We start from the raw sequence: 20,528 nt of genomic DNA on the forward strand, positions 1-20,528 counted from the left end.
GAAATGGCTCCTTCTGATATTTCTTTCTTTTTACTTTTTGGATTATGTGTGTTTTTTCTTTGTATTGCAAGGTATTATTTCTGCGCTGTTGGAGCTAGAAACATGAGCATATCGCTACACCTGCGATAACATCTCCAAATCTGTGTATGCGACCAATAAACGTTGATTTTTGTTTGTGTGTGTTTGTCCAGACCAATTTGATTCACGGAAATCACATGCCGGCCGGACATGACGCACATCTACAAAGAAAGCAGAAGGCTTTCCGTGGGGCAACCAAAGTTTCAATGGGGCAACCACACTTCTTCACTTTCCATAGGACAACCGCAGAATAAGAAGAAGAAGAAGAAATCTCCACCACTCGGGTACATGTGGTGCCACCCTCAGCTCCTAATCTCTCCTGTCCTGTTTGAGTCTTATGTGTGATTGACTAACCCAACAGGATTAGTGGGCTAATTACAGCTTCTGGAGGAAGAGTGAGAGAGAGGGGACAAAAGGAAGATAGAAAAGGAGGACAAAACAGGCAAAGAGGGAAGGCAATGAGGAAGAAAATGAAGAAAGCGTTAGAGGTACAGCACACCCACTTTAGAATGCTATTAGTTGACACAGGGAAAGTATATGTTTTGGTAGCACTTTATTGTACGGTACAGACATTACGAAGTATTTACTCAAAATTACACTAAAAAGGTAATTACACAGTAACAACATATGAATTACAAGCACCACTAGACACCAATTGTGTTGCTAAAGATATGTTGATTGCTGAATTTGCATTTTGCTCTGGGACCGTTTTTGTCCAAGAAACTGCTCTTTCTCATCCATTCCTTCCTTTCCCGTACCCCCCCACAAACCTTCTCTTTCTCGTCCATCCCTTCCTTTCCCCCACCCCCCACAAACCTTCTCTTTCTCATCCATCCCTTCCTTTCCCCCACCCCCTACAAACCTTCTTTCTCATCCATCCTTTCCTTTCCCATACCCTCCACAAACCTTCTCTTTCTCGTCCATCCTTTTCTTTCCCGCACCCCCCACAAACCTTCTCTTTCTCGTCCATCGCTTCCTTTCCCCCACACCCCCACAAACCGTCTTTCTCATCCATACCTTCCTTTCCTCCACCCCCCACAAACCTTGCACCTAACAACTTATGAAAAATGTATGAATGATGGCTAAGATCACGACCAATGTCTTACCTCTCTCAGCACTGTACTGCAGTGGTTTAGGACAAGCAGAGGGAGTTCCTATTACATCATAAATGTTGCTAACTGAAATCTGATCTGAAAATGACTTTTTACGGGAAGGAGGCACCAGAAAGAGAAGGGAGGGATAGATCAATGAAAGTTCAGTCTGTGAAAATTGGGGGTTTGTGCTTGTTTGTATGTGTGTGTGTGGTGTGTCTGGTGTGTGTGTGTGTCGGGTCTTTCTTGCCTCTGGCACTGAAAGGTCCTGGTGTAGGTTACAGATTGTGAAATTTGACTCACACGTGTGCCGGCTAATAAAAATGTTCAAAGGTTGCTGGCTGCTCAGCATGACTTGGTCAGACAGGACCAGGGAGACTGTAGTCCCAGCCAGGAAAGGCACTTTCACCTACACCGCAAGGTAAGACTTTTCCAGAGTGGCTGGAAAACACATACTGGCATATCAGCTGTTACATATCCTGCTAGCCTGTTTCTCTGGAATGTTGATTTTCCCTGCTTTCTGGCACAGTGAAGACAAACAAAGTGGGTCTGTTTATATGACAGAGTGTTAAAGTTCAGGACACGTTATTGTGATGTGGTGAGGTTGGATCCAGGTGCAGAGAAGAGACAGTAACCGCAGGATCACACATGAAAAAAACCCCACTAAGTCTTGAAAACTCACTCAGGAAACAAACGCACAGGTTAACAATTCAAGCCTCCTCAAAGGACAACGGAAAACACACAGTTAGATTTGGGTATGTCATTCTAGGAGAAAATTGGGAATAAAGGGTCGGACCCTTAAACTAAATCAGAGGAGGTGAGAAGTGCTGAGGCAAATGCCTGCTCACCATGTGTTTGCCGGCAGCCCTGTAAATGAGTGATGTGATAGAGAGCTCAAAGATTAATATATGGATACACTTTGGCTATTATTTTACTATATGTCTCTCTCCTTCTACCCCCCCCCCCCTCTCTCTCTTTCTCTCTCTCTCTCTCTCTCTCTCTATTCAATTCAATTTGCTTTACAAGCATGACGTGATAATGTACATTTTGCCAAAGCTTATTTTGGATATTTACAATATAAAATAAAAATGAGAATCAAAATTGTCAATGGGACAACAGTAACAGCAATAACCAAGTGTTAAAATAACCATACATTCAACAATAACAATAAGCACAATAACAATAAGCACAATAAGCATTGAGTACATGTGCAGGTTGATTGGTTTGTCAGACACTGTCCCTCAACTTATGGCAGGCAGCAATGTAGTGTGCTGCCAACCCACAGCTCTCTGCGTCCTCCCCCAACAGTACGGGTAGCCTACTCTCATCAGAGAGGTCTTTGAAACCTTGAATAAGGGTTTCAAATTTGGGGAAAGGACACTCTCTAATTGTTTTATATTTTTGACATGTTTTTTTGTTGTTGACATTTTTTGACAGGAAATGCAGCTCCGTCTCAGGTTCTGCTGTTGTGCAGTGGTTGCACAGCCTTTCCTCTACAGGGAGCCAGGTTTTCCTGTGTCTACCCTTCTCAATGGCAAGGCTGTACTCACTGAGCTGTGCTCACTCTCTCTCTCTCTCTCTCTCTCTCTCCCCCCCTCTCTCCCTCTGTCCCTCTGTCCAGCAGATGGAGCCAGTCTCTCTCCCAGCGCTGTCCCGAGTCGCCATCTGCGGCGGTACCCATGGCAACGAGATGTCGGGCGTGTACCTGGTGAGGGAGCTGCAGAGGCAGAAGCTGGAGAAGGCAGGGTCAGCAACCTTGACCACGGTCATATCCAACCCACGTGCTGTCCAAGTGTGCAAAAGATACACCGACATGGACCTCAACCGCTGTTTCACTGACGCCATACTTAGGTAAACGTTGCCATAAGAACAAATGAAACTGTACATACAATCAGTGTGATCCATAAAGGGATTGTTCACCTCATCTACAAATGTACAAGTATGGACTGTATGAATCAGAAATGAGATCTTACCACTATGCAAAGAAGCCAATAATTACACAATGCATTGTGAGCATGCACAATATAGCATACACAATATAGCATACACAATATAGCTTTCATGTAATGTATCCCTCCTCCGTGGAGTCCGTTAATTAATAATGTGGTCATGGAAACATTTCCAGATAACTTTGGATATTGTTTTGGAACATTCAGAATCTTGCAACCTGGCCTGGTATGTACCTGGCCACCAAGGCCACTACCTATCTGAACAGTCTATTCCAGTTTTTGCATAAATGGGACTATATCATAATTCATATTCATTCTTGGTACTTACTTGATACTCCAGATGTACTTAACCCTACAGAGCTAAGGGATGGCATCCCAAAGAGTTGGTGGCATTTACTTCCTCATCTCAGTCTCTCACCAGAAAAGATGAGTAGTTTGCATTCTGCCATGCCAAGACGATGCACCTATCTTCTTGTATGTACACTCGTTCACTCTCTCTTTCTCCCTCTCCCACTCTCTCTTTCTCTGTCTCCCTTCTCTCTTACTCTCTCTATATCTCTCCCCCTCTCTTTCCCTCCCTAGTTCACCTGTGACGGATGCCACCCCGTACGAGGTGAGGCGAGCCCAAGAGCTGAACACACTGCTTGGGCCCAAGGGCAACGTGGGGGCCATGGACCTGGTGTGTGACCTCCACAACACCACAGCCAACATGGGCCTCAGCCTCATCTCCTACTCTGTCCAAGACTGGGTCATCATGCACATCTATAGACAAGTCCAGGTGACCACAGGTTCAGTTCAATCCAATAAAATAAAGGGAAAAAATGAAGGACAAGGGAAACTGATCCAAGACCTGAACTTTGAAACAACGTCCCCTTGTCCTTAGTACTGCTAGCCCCGCAATGTAGGGTCTCTAGGGTCAAAAGTGTATCTTATTCTGTTTTGGTGTGAGAGCATTAGATTAAAAGGGAATAAAGATGGGTCTGTTTTAAAGGGGAAGTGGATGGTTCATGGAAACAGGAAGTTTCAGTACAACTTATAAATGGCGACAGATCATTTGTTCCCTCAATGTGATGGGATCTGATGGGATACCCTTTAATGCGCAAATATTGATATATTAACCATCATGTCTAAGTAAAATTGGAGTCACACGGTGACATGGTGTGTGGTCCTCCCACTACCACTCGGAAAACGATGCAGTTTTTTAGGTTACAGATGAAATAAATGATGATGAACTTCACAGGTTGGTGAATGATGATCGATGCTTGACAGCCATTGGACAAAATTAAATATTCTCGCTCTTATCCATAATAATCTCCTAATGTAGACTAGCCTACAGTTTGTATCTGTACCTACGAGCTGTTGTGCAGTGCTGTTGGCGCGAGCGCAAGTGTCAAGAACAGAGTAGGTACATTTGCTATTTTACAGAAGGTTTTGTCACAAAAAAACTCTCTGTAGAGTTGAAAATGTGATGGAAACACATTGCGAAAAAGTAAAACTTGTCTGTGCTATGTCATCACACAATGATTTTTATCTGTAACAAGTCTGTTTGGTGGGAAATTGGTGTAACCGATGTCAAATGGCTAGCTAGTTAGCGGTGGTGCGCGCTAATAGCGTTTCAATCGGTGACGCCACTCGCTCTGAGACCTTGAAGCAGTTGTTCCCCTTGCTATGCAAGGGCCGCGACTTTTGTGGAGCGATGGGTAACGATGCTTCGAGGGTGGCTGGTTCGAGCCCAGGTAGGGGCGAGGAGAAGGACGGAAGCTAAAACTGTTACATTGGCATAGTTTCTTTATGCGGATTTTATAATATTCGTATGACAATCTGTTGCCAATTGGATGGAAATTTAGCTACAAATACAATGCTGGTTGGACTTTAATAATCTGATTGGAGTGTATAATTTCAACATGACTCGATTGCTGTCTTAAATGGGAAGTGCATGTACCATCTGACCCAGTTTCTATGAGGAGAAGGGCTTCATCTGACTACTATAATCTGGGTTCTACTGGAGTGTAAAGAGTTCATCTGTTGTGTTCTCAGAGGAAGATAACCTCAGCGCCCGTGAGGTTTATCCTGCTGGATCTACCCCTAGCTGATGCCTACTCTCAGGACTCCCTGGGCAAGCATGGCTTCTGTAAGTGTTTGTGCTCGTGCGTGTGTTGTGCGTTCATTGGAAACACACCATGCAATCTTCTTCCTGTCATAAGAAACCAGTGTATTTTCAGTATGTTTTCCCATTTACATGACAAATGTATTAATTCTGATGTTGTCACTCCACAGCGATAGAGGTGGGACCTCAACCCCATGGTGTGGTCAGAGCCGACATCTTCAACATCATGAAGGAGGCGGTCGACCAGACACTAGATTGGGTCCAGTGCTTCAACTCAGGTACTTGAACTCCCATCAACGGTAAACATTGCTGACCCCTCACATCCTCTACACACAGAATACACAACCCTCGATCATCGCGACCAAGTCTACTGCCTTGGTCAACAACAAGAATAGCATGAACATAATTCATACCTACAAGCATCTAGCTCCCCTGTACCAGGAACAGATACAATGAGATTTTCTTCATGCACATGGGCCTACCATTCAACACTATGCTGTTGGTCTTCACTGCATTTATGGTTATTGTATTTTGAGTATTTTTTCCTGTCTTGTGTTCTGTAACTGTCCTGTGCTCTTTTATATAATGTATATGTACAGTACCAGTCAAAGGTTTGGACACACCTACTCATTCAAGGGTTTTTCTTCATTTTTACTATTTTCTACATTGTAGAATAATAGTGAAGACATCAAAACTATGAAATAGCACATATGGAATCATGTAGTAACCACAAAAGTGTTAAACAAATCAAAATATATTTGAGATTTGAGATTCTTCAAAGTAGCCACCCTTTGCCCTGATGACAGCTTTGCACACTCTTGGCATTCTCTCAACCAGATTCATGAGGTAGTCACCTGGAATGCATTTCAATTAACAGGTGTGACTTGTTATAAGTTCATTTGTGGAATTTCTTTCCTTCTTAATGAGTTTGAGCCAATCAGTTGTGTTGTGACAAGGTAGGGGTGGTATACAGAAGATAGCACTATTTGGTAAAATACAAGGTCCATATTATGGCAAGAACAGCTCAAATAAGAAAAGAGAAAGAACAGTCTCCCACAGGAAAGGAAGACCCAGAGTTACCTCTGCTGCAGAGGATAAGTTCATTAGAGTTAACTGCACCTTAGATTGCAGCCCAAATAAATGCTTCATGGAGTTCAAGTATCAGACACATCTCAACATCAACTGTTCAGAGGAGACTGTGTGAATCAGACCTTCATGGTTGAATTACTGCAAAGAAATCACTACTAAAGGACACCAATAAGAAGAAGAGACTCGGTGAGCTAAGAAACATGAGCAATGGACATTAGACCGGTGGAAATCTGTCCTTTGGTCTGATGAATCCAAATTTGAGATTTTTGGGTTCAACCGCCGTGTCTTTGTGAGACGCAGAGTAAGTGAACGTATGATCTCTGAATGTGTGGTTCCCACTGTGAAGCATGGAGGAGGAGGTGTGATGGTGTGGGGGTGCTTTGCTGGTGACACTGTCACTTATTGATTTAGAATTCAAGGAACACTTAACCAGCATGGCTACCACAGCATTCTGCAGGCGATACGCAATCCCATCTGGTTTGCACTTAGTGGGACTATTATTGTTTTTTCAACAGGACAATGAACCAAAACACACCTCCAGGGTGTGTAAGGACTATTTGACCAAGGAGGAGAGTGTTGGAGTGCTGCATCAGGTAACCTGTCCTCCACAATCACCTGACTTCAACCCAATTGAGATGGTTTGGGATGAGTTAGACTGCAGAGTGAAGGAAAAGCAGCCAACAAGTGCTCAGCATATGTGGGAACTCCTTCAAGACTGTTGGAAAAGCATTCCTCATGAAGCTGGTTGAGAGAATGCCAAGAGTGTACAAAGCTGTCATCAAGGCAAAGGGTTGCTACTTTGAAGAAACCAAAATATAAAATATATGTCTAGATTTTTTTAACACTTTCTTTGGTTTCTACATGATTCCATATCAAGACAAGTTCCCCTTCAAGAGAAATTACATTTTAGATTCTATTCTAGTCATTAACCAATTACAAACCTTCTCTCATCTTATCTCTACCAGGAAGTGCCTTTGAAGGTGGCGAGGTGGACGATGTGTACACCTTTGTGAAGAGTGTATACTACCCAAGAGACCCAGAGACCAATCAAATCACTGCTGCCATACATCCCCAAGTACAGGTTCAGGAACATTCTGCACTTGTATATAATTGAATCTTAATTAACTGCAGTCGGTTAAAGTCCTGTACATGAACCCTTTAATGCATAGCTGCGGGAAGTAGGGGTGCCTGGGGTGCTGCAGCACCCTCTGATAAATTGAAATAATTCAACCATAATTAGGCAACCAACAAAAAATATATAATACACCTGTCTGGACAGACAAATTAAATTATTCAAAATACTAAATCAGAGAGCATAATTTAGCTACAGACGATAACTAGCTTCTAAAAAATGGAGCTGTGGATTAAGTTTTATCACAAGCATTTACAGTTGGGAGGTATGCAATTTGGGCAGCATGCAAGCCAAGTATAAAACAACTTTTTGAGTTGTGGCCATACTGTAGATATAATCCATAGAAGGATTTTGGAACCTCTAACCATGGCACTTTGACTGTTAAACTCTAGCAATGACTGCCAGTCCTGACATGAATGGGAACTGTCATCATTGGATTATATTTCTATGGTTGGTTACAGCTGCCAGTTTGCCTTTCACAATTTTCAAAATACTATTTTGAGAAAAACATAGGTCTAACCGTTCGAAAAGGAATGCCTGTTGAAAAATTCCTAACAACGTTTGAGTGATTCTGAGTGAACAGCATTGTTTTTCAAAGTATCTTATCTTGAGATATTGGCACGAGCTCATCGGCCATCACCAGTGAGTAGCCTCTGCTTCATATTCATATTTGGGTGAATCAGTGTCACTGGGAAGTTTCTTTTGTAGCCTACTGTAGCCTATACTATATACTGTATACAGTATACTACATATCAGGGTTTCCGATTATGATTATTTTGCGCCGGACAAGTAATTGGGAAGATTTTTCATTTATCGGACATTTAAGAAATGTACCGGTCATTCATATGCATTGGGTGCTTAACGCATTAGATCGTCCACCCACGCAGCCAGCGCCATCAATAAACGATGGATATTGGCCAAATGAGCCACATTACATGTCCTTAAAAAGAGCCTAAAACAAATGACAAAAACTATTCCTTGTGTTTCCATTTTTAGAAAAATGCTAAACTTTATAGCATGTTGTTTTATTGGTTTTAACTTATCTTAAACAATAATTGTCCACCTCACGGTTCAGCTGTCGGAGATTTGTGCACTAAACACATCAGAGCATTGCATAGGCTTAGGTGTTCACTGTATGATATAATATTTTAAAAAGCTAGTGTTAACCTTCACAGTAGTTTTGAACAGTCTATATTGCAGAAATGACCAAGAAAGGCTAGTGCCTACCGTACTCAACACATGACAGCAATAGGCTAATGATATTTATTTGACAAAAGGCTAGTGCCTACCGTACTCAACACATGACAGCAATAGGCTAATGATATTTATTTGACAAAAGGCTAGTGCCTACCGTACTCAACACATGACAGCAATAGGCTAATGATATTTATTTGACAAAAGGCTTACTTATAACATATCTTTAACTAAATACTGAGCACATAATTAAAAAGACAGATCAAACTTAATTTAGCCAACATAAATGTCTCAACAGAATGAAACAAAACACATTCAGCATATTTTAAAGAACTTGTTTAGATGAATAAATACGCCTACAATAATAACAATCATATACAATAATGATAAAATAAATTCTTATAAAAATGAAAAAAATGTATAAAGTTCCAAAATTGAATACCTGAATAGTGTGTTGCACAGTAGCCTGAATTTGGACATTTGTGGGGAATTAAAGAAATATTCTGCTAATGTATTCTATCATGAAAATGATTTAGAATTGCATAAAATGCGTTTATAAAAGACATATTTTTTCAGACCCTGCTAAAAAATAGCCCCATGTGTGGACATCCTAAAACTGTGATTACAGGTGCATGAAATGCTTTATTATGAAGGGGACCCCCCCCCCCCTCCCAATTCCAGCACCCCCAACTCAAAATATGTTCCCACAATAGGCCTGTAGGGAATTATTGAAATGTAACGCTGTGATCTTCAGGACACTGCCATACACCCACACCATACATGACAGGTAGGCCGATGGGGTACAACGTTCTTTAGGTTTTTAACTGATTCCCCCTCAGGAGACTGAAAAGATTTGGCATGGGTCCTCAGATCCTCAAAAGGTTTTACAGCTGCACCATTGAGAGCATCCTGATGGGTTGCATCACTGCCTGGTATGGCAACAGCTCAGGCTCCGACCGCAAGGCAGTACAGAGGGTAGTGCGTACGGCCCAATACATCACCGGGGCCAAGCTTCCTGCCATCCAGGACCTCTATACAACGCGGTGTCAGAGAAAGTCCCTAAAAATGATCAAAGACTCCAGCCACCCTAATCATAGCCTGTTCTCTCTGTTACCACATGGCAAGCGGTACCGGAGCGCCAAGTCTTCCAAACAGCTTCTACCCCCAAGACATAAGACTCCTGAACAGCTATTCTGTTATTATCTATGCATAGCCACTTTAATAACCCTACCTGCATGTACATAATTACCCCAACACCGGTGCCCCTGCACATTGACACATTCACTCTGAACTGGTACCCCCTGTATATAGCCCCGCTATTGTTATTTACTGCTGCTCCTTAATTATTCGTTTTTCTTATCATTTACTTTTTGTTGTTTTTCTTAAAACTGCATTGTGCAGGTTAAGGGCTTGTAAGTAAGCATTTGACTATTTTATTCGGCGCATGTGACAAATAACATTTGATTTGATTATGGTCTATAGATGCCCAAACTATCAAATGTTAGGGTTAGAGTAAAGGAACAGTTAGCATTTGGTTAGTGAAAATCAGCATAGACCTAGTCATTATCTAAATGCAATCTTTCTCTCCAGGACCATGACTTCTGCCTCCTCCATCCGGGAGATCCCATGTTCCTGATGTTTTCTGGGGAGATAGTTAAGTACGAAGGGGAAGAAGTCCTCCATCCCTTCTTTGTGAACGAGTGTGCATACTATGAGAAGAGTATTGCCTTCCACCTGGCACGAAAGATGACAGTCACTATACCCCCCTTGCAAGTGAAGAGATTGATGAAGGGAGAGGGGGAGGAAAAGAGAATTTAAAGAGTGGGATAATTAAAGGGAAAACACACACAACCTTAAGAAGCACTAACTAGTCTAACCTCATTTTCAATTGATTTTGAATTCCATTGTTTTTTTTATCATCACCAAATAACATCAGGCATACCTGTATGTTAAATTATGCAATTCAATCCAATAATCTAGTATGTCAATTAAACATTTACATTTTTTGTTTAAGTAGTTGTCTTCATAGTGATGTAATGTTGCATTGCACTGCTCCATTTAATCTTGTGTTTTCTAGGTACAGACGACACCTTTGAGATAGTTTAACGCAGGAAAAGCTTACAACGGTATGAATGCAGAATGACGTCGTGCAGAAAGGAGCTCGAGTTTGCCAGGAAGTTGGATGATTGATAGGTGGTTGTAGAATGGATCTCGGTAGGCATAGTCAGAGATGGTGTCGCAGCATTGAGAGGAACCCTGGATGATTAAAGGAGCTTAATGGTTTGCAGTGGTTGAAAGGGCATTATGGTTCAGGATGGTTGATGGGAAGTGATGGTTCGGGAGGATGACTGCTCGGTCGTCAAGGTATCGTCAGATGACGACTGAGTGTTTGGGGTGGGAGTCCCGGAGGCATCTTCTTCTTGGTGCAGAGTTAATGTATCCTGGGGGGAAAAAAACAAGAAGAGCAGAGAGGGGAGGAGACGGGGGTGGTGAAGGGATCCGAAATGCTACAGAAGATCACAAATATATACAGCCATTGATTGGCGAATGAAGTAAATTGGTTTCAGGTGTGGTCTTTCCTCCTGAACTTGAGATGTGTGTAACATAACACCATTTAATGATCTAAAAGACACTCCCACACACATACAATATTAACACTCAGACAGGAGGTCAGCATAGGTGAACTTTATTCTTATGGAAACAGGTATGCAGTGTGCTTTAGGTATAGTCACATAAAAACGCTTACAAAAGCCACAAGTTGTTTCAAAACACTGTAGGCTTCAGAAAAGCTATGTACTGGAGCTACATTTACTTCAACATAACCAAACAAAATATCACGAGCATCAAGAGGAAGATCAAAACACAGGTTAGCTATAGTGGCGTCAAAACAACCCAGGATAACATGTCTTTACATTCAAATAAATGTCAATAAATATGGATGACAATGGGAAAGAAGTGGTTACATTCCAAAACATTCAATCAACATATGACACAAAATTAAACTGAATATTCTCATCAGCTGAAAAAAAAAAGAAAGGGAAATGTAAACAAACGGGGTCAAAAGTCACTACAACGCTCTATAGATAACATAATACAAAACATCAAAAGCAACAAACCATTTAGTTTAGGAAAAACTAGAAAAAAAAAGGCTAGGATTGCAAAAAGCGTTCATTCATAAATGGTAGAGATGGCAACAGAAGCAAAGGCAAAATATGACTCCAATCGCTGTTAACTTGAATTTTAAAAAGCCTCGTTAAAAGATTCACCAACAAACAGGTTTCAAAAAAACAAACGCACTTCACCTTCTCATAATCAACCACAGGTGTTGTTAAACATTATACACATACAGTACGTGCGGCTGGGGACAAATTCATCTTAAAAGTCAAATCAAATTAAACAATTGCCTCTACGACAGTGAGAAGCTCTTAGGATATGTTTATACAGGTGATGTCTCGTTTGAGGTTAGATTGGCTAGTGTGAGCTGTCGAACAGTTGTGCTTAAGGTGGAGAGATTGTTTAGGCCACCCCTATGGGGTGGAGTTAAGGTGTCGAAGGTTTAGTCACCCTAAAATCTGTCAATCAGGTATAGTAATGGGGAAGATTGTCACGACGACGACAATGTAAAGGCGTAGTTGTTACAGAGTGGATCACTGGGCTACCCTGTGCTCTTCATGCCTCGTCCTGGCGAGGCCAGTGTGCAGACTTTTGTCCCAAGCCCAGCACTAAATCACTTGAGCTGTGTTCAGTGGGGCACAACGTTATGGAGCCTTCAGATACTCTGACATGACGAGTAAGAAACGTCAGCTCTAATGATCACATTTCTATTTGCAATGTTTCAGTACGTTGCAACCCTCTGAACGTGACCCAGATTCTACTTACAAACAGGACGGTTAACAGACGCAAACACACATAGGCCTTTCAAGAGCAGAGGAGTATCCTAGGAAGCAAGCTAAAACTACTCAGGGTTTTCCAAAATGAACCAACCGTCTTTATTTATTTTTTTATTCTCATGAATGCTGACTTCGGTGTGCTTATCAATGTGCTTATCAATGCACAAGCACTTTCTACCCACTCCTATCAATATTTTTTTATTTATGAAATTATACAAAAGTGTTACATCGAGTGACGCTTAAAATGCATTCTGTCATTACTAAATGTGTAAATATTTTTTTTTACACAAACATTTTATCAAATTAAAAATATTGAATCATTCGTCTTCCTCAAATGAAAGGGATGACCACGCAATCTTTGTTCGAAGGGGTATCGGATTTCATTGGTCCTCAACTCACGACTCAGTCATTTTATTCAGGGTAAGTGGAGTTAGCTGCAAGTTAGCCTGCCCCGGAGCAGGTTAGTTCTGATGGATTCGTTGCCATAGAAATGTACTTGGCTAAAAGGTGAGCCACTTTCGTATGACTGGTGCCCCGAATTGAACTCGGAGTTGACCAAAGTCACCTTGCTAATTACTCAAACCTGCTTCGTAGGATACCCCTCAGGAGTATAGATCATTGTTGTGTAGACTGCCATTTAGGATTAGCTTAGGGTCACATTCAGTTAAACATGCCGTTTGTAAAATGTTTAGAAACGTAGCCATTTCATAGAAACAATCTCACCTTCTACAAATTGGAGTCTGCATGTTACTGGAAACACTCCACGTCTTCCATTTCAAAACATTATGCTCTTACTGAGTGCAACCCTGACGTATAAAAGAAACCCAGTCTGTTTAGGCCACCCGGTAGGCCGTCATGCGGGTGTAGTTCTGGCGGTGGCTCCGGGCGGCCCACAGGAAGAGGGCGGCCGCCATCATCTCCAGTGGCGAGGAGATGAGGGCCAGGTACAGGGACCAGCCCAGGGAGCCGTCCACACCGTCGGGAAGCACCGAGACCCTGTGGAGGAGGTCCATGCCAGCCAGGAAGCAGCACACGGTGCCCAGGGAACACAGACCTGGATGGGAAAGACAACAATGAATGCAACTTTATTGTTCATTTTACTTCATTGAAAACCCTTCTGCTTTGGCAAAATGTTCATGTGTATTTCATGCCAATAAAGCACCATTGAATTTCATTGAGAGAAATCGAGATGTGGTAGGCGGCATGAATCATGAATGACTTAGCTTTCATTCATACCTTTACATGTTGTTGGGTGTAAAGTTTGTGTTCGTGTGTGGTGGGAGGGTTAAAGGTACTAGGGGGCAGTATTTTCATTTTTTGGAGAAAAAAAACGTTCCCGTTTTAAACGGGATATTTTGTCAGGACAAGATGCTAGAATATGCATATAATTGACAGCTTTGGATAGAAAACACTCTAACGTTTCCAAAACTGTAAAGATATTGTCTGTGAGTACAACAGAACTGATGTTGCAGGCGAAAGCCTGAGAAAAATCCAATCCGGAAGTGCCCCAGGTTTTGAAAGTGCTGCGTTCCAATGAGTCCCTATTGAGCTGTGAATGTGCCATCAACGAGCTTACGCTTTCTACGTATTCCCCAAGGTGTCTACAGCATTGTGACGTAGTTACACATTTATGTTGAAGAATAGCCATAGGCGGCTACATTGCGTAAGTGGTCACATGGTGGCTCCGAGAGAGATTCTCACGTAAAATACAGAGGTATCCAATCAGTCCTACTGAAAAACGAATTGTCCCGACTGATATATCGAATAGATATTAGAAAAACACCTTGAGGATTGATTATAAACAACTTTTGCCATGTTTCTGTCGATATTATGGAGCTAATTTGGAATATTTTTCGGCGTTGTCGTGACCGCAATTTCCGGGCGATTTCAAAAGGAAAAGGAGCTATTTCGCCTACAAAAATAATATTTTGGGAAAAAATGAACTTTGGTTATCTACCTGGGAGTCTCATGAGTGAAAACATCCAAAGTTCATCAAAGGTAAATGATTTAATTTGATTGCTTTTCTGATTTTTCGTGACAACGTTGCCTGCTGCTAGCAAGGCCTAATGCTATGCTAGTCTATGATAAACTTACACAAGTGCTTGTCTAGCGTTGGCTGTAAAGCATATTTAGAAAATCTGAGATGACAGGGTGATTAACAAAAGGCTAAGCTGTGTTCCAATATATTTCACTTGTGATTTTCATGAATAGGAAGATTTTCTAGGAAGATTTATGTCCGTTGCATTATGCTAATTAGTGTCAGGCGATGATTACGCTCCCGGACCCGGGTTTGAGAGTCACAAGAAGTTTTAAGGGAGTTGAGAGGCACTGTGATTATCCATGCAGTTCTCAAACCTGCCAGCAGGTGGAGCACTCCAACGCCCAGGGTGGGGGTGATGCTGCGGCAGAGGCAGGCACAAACGCCGATGAGTCCGCTGAGGATAACAAAGGCTAGGGACACCAGAGGCAGCAGGAACTGGCACCTCCACAGGTCTGCTCAGACACAGAGAAACCAACTTAGAAATGTCAGAAAAGTGCAGTACAAATAAAGTTATTTTTTTTGTTTCGTAGGCGGATAAACAATATCTGAAGAAAGAGCTTTATAATGCTTATTATGAATTTATTATGAATGCGTGGCTGTGTGTGTCTCTGTGTATGTTTGCCCTTAGAGAGAAAGGGAAAGAGAAGAGGTCACATGATTGTCAGTAACAATAAGAAACAACAGTGGAAATTACCACATTTCCAAACCTCATTTCTATAAATCATAAGCCATGTTTGAACCAAGGTTATTACAGTAAATGAAGAAAAAAAAACGAAATTGGGATTTTTTTCCCCCCATAAACTGAAGTAAAATCATTAACAAACCTGTTTGAAAAACAAATGTTTAGTTTTAGTTTTTTCTATAAATTAAAAATTAAATAAAAAAATCAAACAGGGTTTTCAAGCTTCTGAATCTGGCGGGCCACACAGATTGGGTTTGAGTGGTAAGGTTCAAGCCACCGACTGTAGACGAAAGTCCAGGAGTGAAGTCGGCAGAGGTGCAACTGCAGAACAGGGGTTTCAAATCAAAGTGATATTTGAGAACTCTCCAACTAATTAATTGTTAACGTTAAGCCTATGTTTTCTGTTTGTGAGTGTGATATGGGGGTTTAGAAAAGTTTATTTAAACATTTATAAAGAAAAAGAAATATGCATAAACAAATAGTGGCTTATGTTGACACTGCCATCATTGTTGATCTGATCTTGCTGTTTGAAAACCACTAATGTCACAGATGCACCTCCCCAGACTTCCTTGAATGTAAGCTAAATTCATCAAATTCTCGGGCTTAACTTCCCATGGAAAGTTTCCGGGCCCTTTGCAACCCTAGTGATACAGCCCAACAGGATGCTCTCAATTGTGCATCTGTAAACGTTTGTGAGGGATTTAGGTGAGGAGCCAAATTTAGGTGACAAGCTGTTGCGCCTTCTTCACCACAATGTCTGTATTGGGTGGACCATTTCAGCATGTCTGTGATGTGTATACCGAGGAACTTAAAACTTTCCACCTTCTCCACTACTGTGCCATCGATGTGGATAGGGGGTGCTGAGTTATATAGGCAGGTGTGTGCTTTTCCAAATCATGCCCAATCAATTGAATTTACCACAAGTGGACTCCAATCAAGTTGTAGAAACATCTCAAGGATGATCAATGGAAACAGGATGCACCTGAGCTCAATTTCACTTTGTTATTATTGGGTATTGTGTGTAGATTGCTGAGGATTTTTTATTTAATTTTTAACATTTTAGAATAAGTCTGTAACGTAACAACATTTGGAAAAAGTCAAGGGGTCTGAATACTTTCCAAAGGCACTGTATGTATGTGTGTGTGTGTGTGTGTGGCTGCAAGGCAAGACTCACATGTCCGAAGCAGGTCCTCCCCAGTGTTGTGATTCCCCGGTTCTTTGTACTTGGGTAAAAACTGCTGAGGCAGAGTAAAGCTCACACACTGTGTCACCATCTTAGGATCTGAGAGAACAAGAGACAGACATTCAATCTGATGTGGGTTGTCGACATTGCAGCTTTTAAAGGAAATGTTCACATTCACGGTTAAACACTGCAGATGTCCTCTCCATCAGAAATTGCCTTTAAAAAGCTGCATTGTCAACAACCTGCGATCATATTGAACCCCAAACTCATTGGCAGTAAGCACCAAATATTTATACTAATAGCAAACCCAGTGTTGCTCCTGTGTGGGTATCAGAAAAAAGGAGGCTTTGCTTTATAATTCAATATTAGCATGGTGTATAACACTGATGGGCACAGAGCTGTATAACTGGTGCACCTGTGTATCCAGCACACCCTTTCCGTACCAACACCTGCAATGAATGCTGTAATATATATATATTTACATATATTCAACATAATATATGCCATTTAGCAGACGCTTTAAATCAATGCAACTTAGTCGTGTTCGGTGACCCGCTCTAGTGTGTGTAGGTTCTTACCAGGCTCTTTGAACCAGTGCGACTGACCGGGTGCCTGCACACACCTCCACCACAGGCCCAGTGTGCCGTTGAGGCGGAACAGAGTGTCGCTGTAAGCCTTTTCATCAAACTCCCCGTTGATGAAGTCCTCGCGCAGCTCCGAAGCGTTGCTGGCCTCATGGTTACCGGGCGGACTTCGGTACTGGTACCAGTGCTGTGTTCCCACGGCAACGGAGAGATAGACTGTGGCCAGCAGACTCAGAACAGAGCCAATGACCAGGGCCGTAGCGTATCGGTTATCCACCATGGTTTGCAATTCAAGAGTGTCTGTTTGTGGGTAAAAATGATTTTACTTTTACTGCATTTGTTAGTGTGTCGACTCGTGCCTTATGAAGGGAAGTTGAAAGTAGGGGATAAGGGCAGTCACTATAAGACACCAGCTAGTGAGTGAGCACTTAACAGCCTTGCAGTAATGTCCTTAACACTGACAGTGCAGTTCCTGAGCATGATGGTTGTTTCAGTGCTTCTCAGCCTGTCCTCTGTGCCTTCCTTGTAGTCCAGGTCCTCACAACCCCACCATTCACTGCTTTGAAGGAGAACAAATCTGAAGAAAATGTATTGCAAACTGTCATTCAACTACATTTTAATTCAGATCTTAGACTGGCACATTTTGGCTCTGATAGTAAGATCGTGTAACGTTAATTAAAAAAGCAGCAAAGTTACCGGTAAGCACAGACGAAAGGGGGTTAGCTGTCAGTATCTTGTTAAGGCGAATGCAAATAAGCATGTGGTATTAATGATTAAGTAATGACATGCATCTAACTAGCTCACTAAACAGAAAACTATGTCCCTGCAATGAGAAAATAATCAAAGTGGCAAGAATGACAGATATCGCCTTTTTTCTACCGACTGTCATCAAACGCTAATAACGCTAGCTAGCTAACTGCTGCAAAACCGCCACGACAGAGTGGCATGTTTCTTGAAAAAATATACATTTGTTGTGAATGAACAAAGCCATCATGCATTTAAATCGATCAATGTAATGGCTTTCAGATTAATTTAAACGATAATAACGTTTATAGCAAATACTATAAACATGAAGCTATTCAACTCCCTCGATAGCGTTCCTTTTCCGTATGATTTAGGGGTTTCCACTAGTTACCACAGCCACAGAGTCAGAATTGGCTATGGTAAAGATTCATGAAAACAAAACACTTATTTTGGGTCTTAATTTAAGGTTAGGCATACGGTTGGCAGTGTGGTTAGGTTTCAAATAAGATTGTTGAATATTATAGAAATAGACGTGTTTGTGGCCGTGGTAACATTGAGGGGTGTGGCTTTTTTTGTCAAAGCAGCATCATCAGACAGCGTCTTTGTGTAACACTACCATGTGGGCTTTGTAGTTTTTGGCTACACATTCGCCTTTCAATACACTGAGGTGGTTCTATGAATGGCGAACGAATGGTGTCTCTTTGTAGGCACTAACACAGCCATGGTTCGATTCGTTTTTGGAAAAACACCGAAAGTAATATCTGTGGTTAACACAGGCATTCGGGCTCAGTGGCCTAACGCACTGCATCTCAGTGCAACAATAGTATCTGGTTCGAATCCAGGCTGTATCATATATGGCCGTGATTAAGAGTACCATAGGGTGGTGCACAATTGCCCAGTGTCGTCGGGAATATCTTATACTTTGTTCTATGAGATAATGGTCATTATCTAACATCAATTTTGAATGTTTAAGCATTTATGTAATCAATCAAAGCACATAAAGGCTTCATAATTAATTATGACTGACTGATATTATCTCCTAGACCAAAACGTATAAGACCTCCTAAGCCTGTGTTAAATAACCTCAGACCTTAATATCAGCATTTATCCCAAAAGCCTATGCTTTCCCAATAGGAATGGCTGAACGAACCATAACTCATTTCTGTTTTTTAGGAAAACCAACGGGAAAGCGCTATAGCTGTCAGTTAATAACATATGTATTTGTTATTTCCTGTTCATAACATTTTGATATCACTCTCTAGAGTTGCCGCCCTTCTCCCGTTGTGACACGAACTCATAGCGGGCGCAGAGTACGGACCCCCAGCCGCACTTCTTGACTCCGAAGTGCCAAAAATGTCAACTCGTCGGACAATTTCTGTCAGAACAGAAATTACAAGGTTATGTTAATATTCTATAGGTTGCATTAGTATTTTTGTTCAAGCAAGCAGTAAATTAACTAGAGACAGATATTTGGCGCCATGTAAATCTTGATGTCTGTTGCATGAGAGCACAATGTGCCTTTGTATAAATGATCTCATCTGTGATTTGTCATGAACATCCAGGAGGACAGACTTTTCTATAAAATGCTGTGGCTTAGTCCTGATGGTTGGGCTCTCAACGAATTACCTAGGGGGGCTCGTTGACAAGCTCCATTACTGCGGTAATTCAATTATAAAGTTGACTTGTTTTTAAGACATTTAAAAGTCTCTCCTTTTGATTACAAGAATTCTACGACACACCCGCTGACATCAAATTAGCATGATAAAGAAATCCTCATTAAAATCCATCGGTTTAAGCAAGATATTAGTTTTTTGCATGGGCTGTGTCTCAATCCACCACATGGATTGAGACATGATGTTGGCCTTCCGCATCCCAGAAATTGGTCTTCTCACGAAAATGTCTGTAGCGGCCAAAGGGTTAGGCGTACAAAACAAATATGGCCTACAAATTATGGAAAGATGAGACTGACGAACATGTTGGTGTTCTCCGTTTTGCTTCCAACCCCCACAAGTGTCACGGGACTCGTCTGATGTAACACTAATATGACCCCACAGAAGAAGTTGAATGGAGCTGAAGGTTGGAACTAATAACAACAAGATAACCAATGTAAAACATACTGTGCCCGTAAAATGTTTTTTGTTTAGGAACCATTACAGTTGGAAAGAATTGGCAAATGGAAATCAAATCGGATGGACATCATAAATATATGGGAGAGGTTGAGGGTAGAGGAAGGACAAGAGTTAAAAACAAACAAAATAAAACTATTGTAAAATAAACTGTATCCATAAAATGTATGTAGCATGTGTAAGCTGGAAATACAGGCCTAAGCGTTGTTGTTCACTAGTTTGCTCCAATTGGGGGCGGGGTGGTACGGTAATAAAGGAAATATATATATATATATATATATATATATATATATATATATTAATGCAACTTAGTCGTGTTCGGTGACCCGCTCTAGTGTGTGTAGGTTCTTATGTGTGTATGTACGTATGTATATACAGTTGAAGTCGGAAATGTACATACTGTACACCTTAGCCAAATACATTTAAACTCAGTTTTTCACAATTCCTGACATTTAATCCTAGTAAAAATTCCCTCTCTTAGGTCAGCTGGATCATCACTTTATTTTAAGAATGTCAGAGTAATAGTAAAGAGAATTATTTATTTCAGCTTGTATTTCTTCCATCACATTCCCAGTGGGTCAGAAGTTTACATTGAATTAGTATTTGGTAGCATTGCCTTGAAATTGTTTAACATGGGT

At 41.4% G+C, this 20,528-nt stretch overlaps 2 protein-coding genes across 5 annotated transcripts; one reads left to right on the forward strand and one right to left on the reverse strand.

Annotated features, from left to right (window-relative positions):
• Positions 1–1,471: 1,471 nt before the first annotated feature.
• LOC109894170 (N-acyl-aromatic-L-amino acid amidohydrolase (carboxylate-forming) B) lies at positions 1,472–12,712 on the forward strand. Of its 2 annotated transcripts, none has more exons than XM_020487436.2 (7): positions 1,472–1,590; positions 2,791–3,020; positions 3,701–3,896; positions 5,156–5,249; positions 5,396–5,503; positions 7,280–7,395; positions 10,231–12,712. In XM_020487436.2, the coding sequence occupies exons 2-7, from the start codon at positions 2,794–2,796 to the stop codon at positions 10,456–10,458; spliced, it is 969 nt and encodes a 322-aa protein (XP_020343025.1). In that variant the 5' UTR covers positions 1,472–1,590; positions 2,791–2,793; the 3' UTR covers positions 10,459–12,712. The 2 variants fall into 2 exon arrangements, with proteins under 2 accessions (XP_020343025.1, XP_020343024.1); XM_020487435.2 differs by having other exon boundaries at positions 1,492–1,590; positions 2,794–3,020.
• LOC109894171 (claudin domain-containing protein 1-like) lies at positions 11,311–18,317 on the reverse strand. 3 transcript variants are annotated; one of them, XM_020487441.2, is made up of 5 exons: positions 17,717–18,317; positions 17,015–17,576; positions 16,428–16,535; positions 14,886–15,023; positions 11,311–13,584 (listed from the first exon to the last, which is right to left on the reverse strand). In XM_020487441.2, exons 2-5 carry the CDS (start codon positions 17,298–17,300, stop codon positions 13,364–13,366), a joined length of 753 nt encoding a protein of 250 aa, XP_020343030.1. In that variant the 5' UTR covers positions 17,301–17,576; positions 17,717–18,317; the 3' UTR covers positions 11,311–13,363. The 3 variants fall into 3 exon arrangements, with proteins under 3 accessions (XP_020343030.1, XP_020343029.1, XP_020343027.1); XM_020487440.2 differs by having other exon boundaries at positions 17,015–17,579; XM_020487438.2 differs by having other exon boundaries at positions 17,015–17,597.
• Between the last annotated feature and the right edge of the window lie 2,211 nt (positions 18,318–20,528).

Source organism: Oncorhynchus kisutch, linkage group LG7 (assembly GCF_002021735.2).
Source record: "Oncorhynchus kisutch isolate 150728-3 linkage group LG7, Okis_V2, whole genome shotgun sequence".
NCBI classification, from domain to species: domain Eukaryota; kingdom Metazoa; phylum Chordata; class Actinopteri; order Salmoniformes; family Salmonidae; genus Oncorhynchus; species Oncorhynchus kisutch.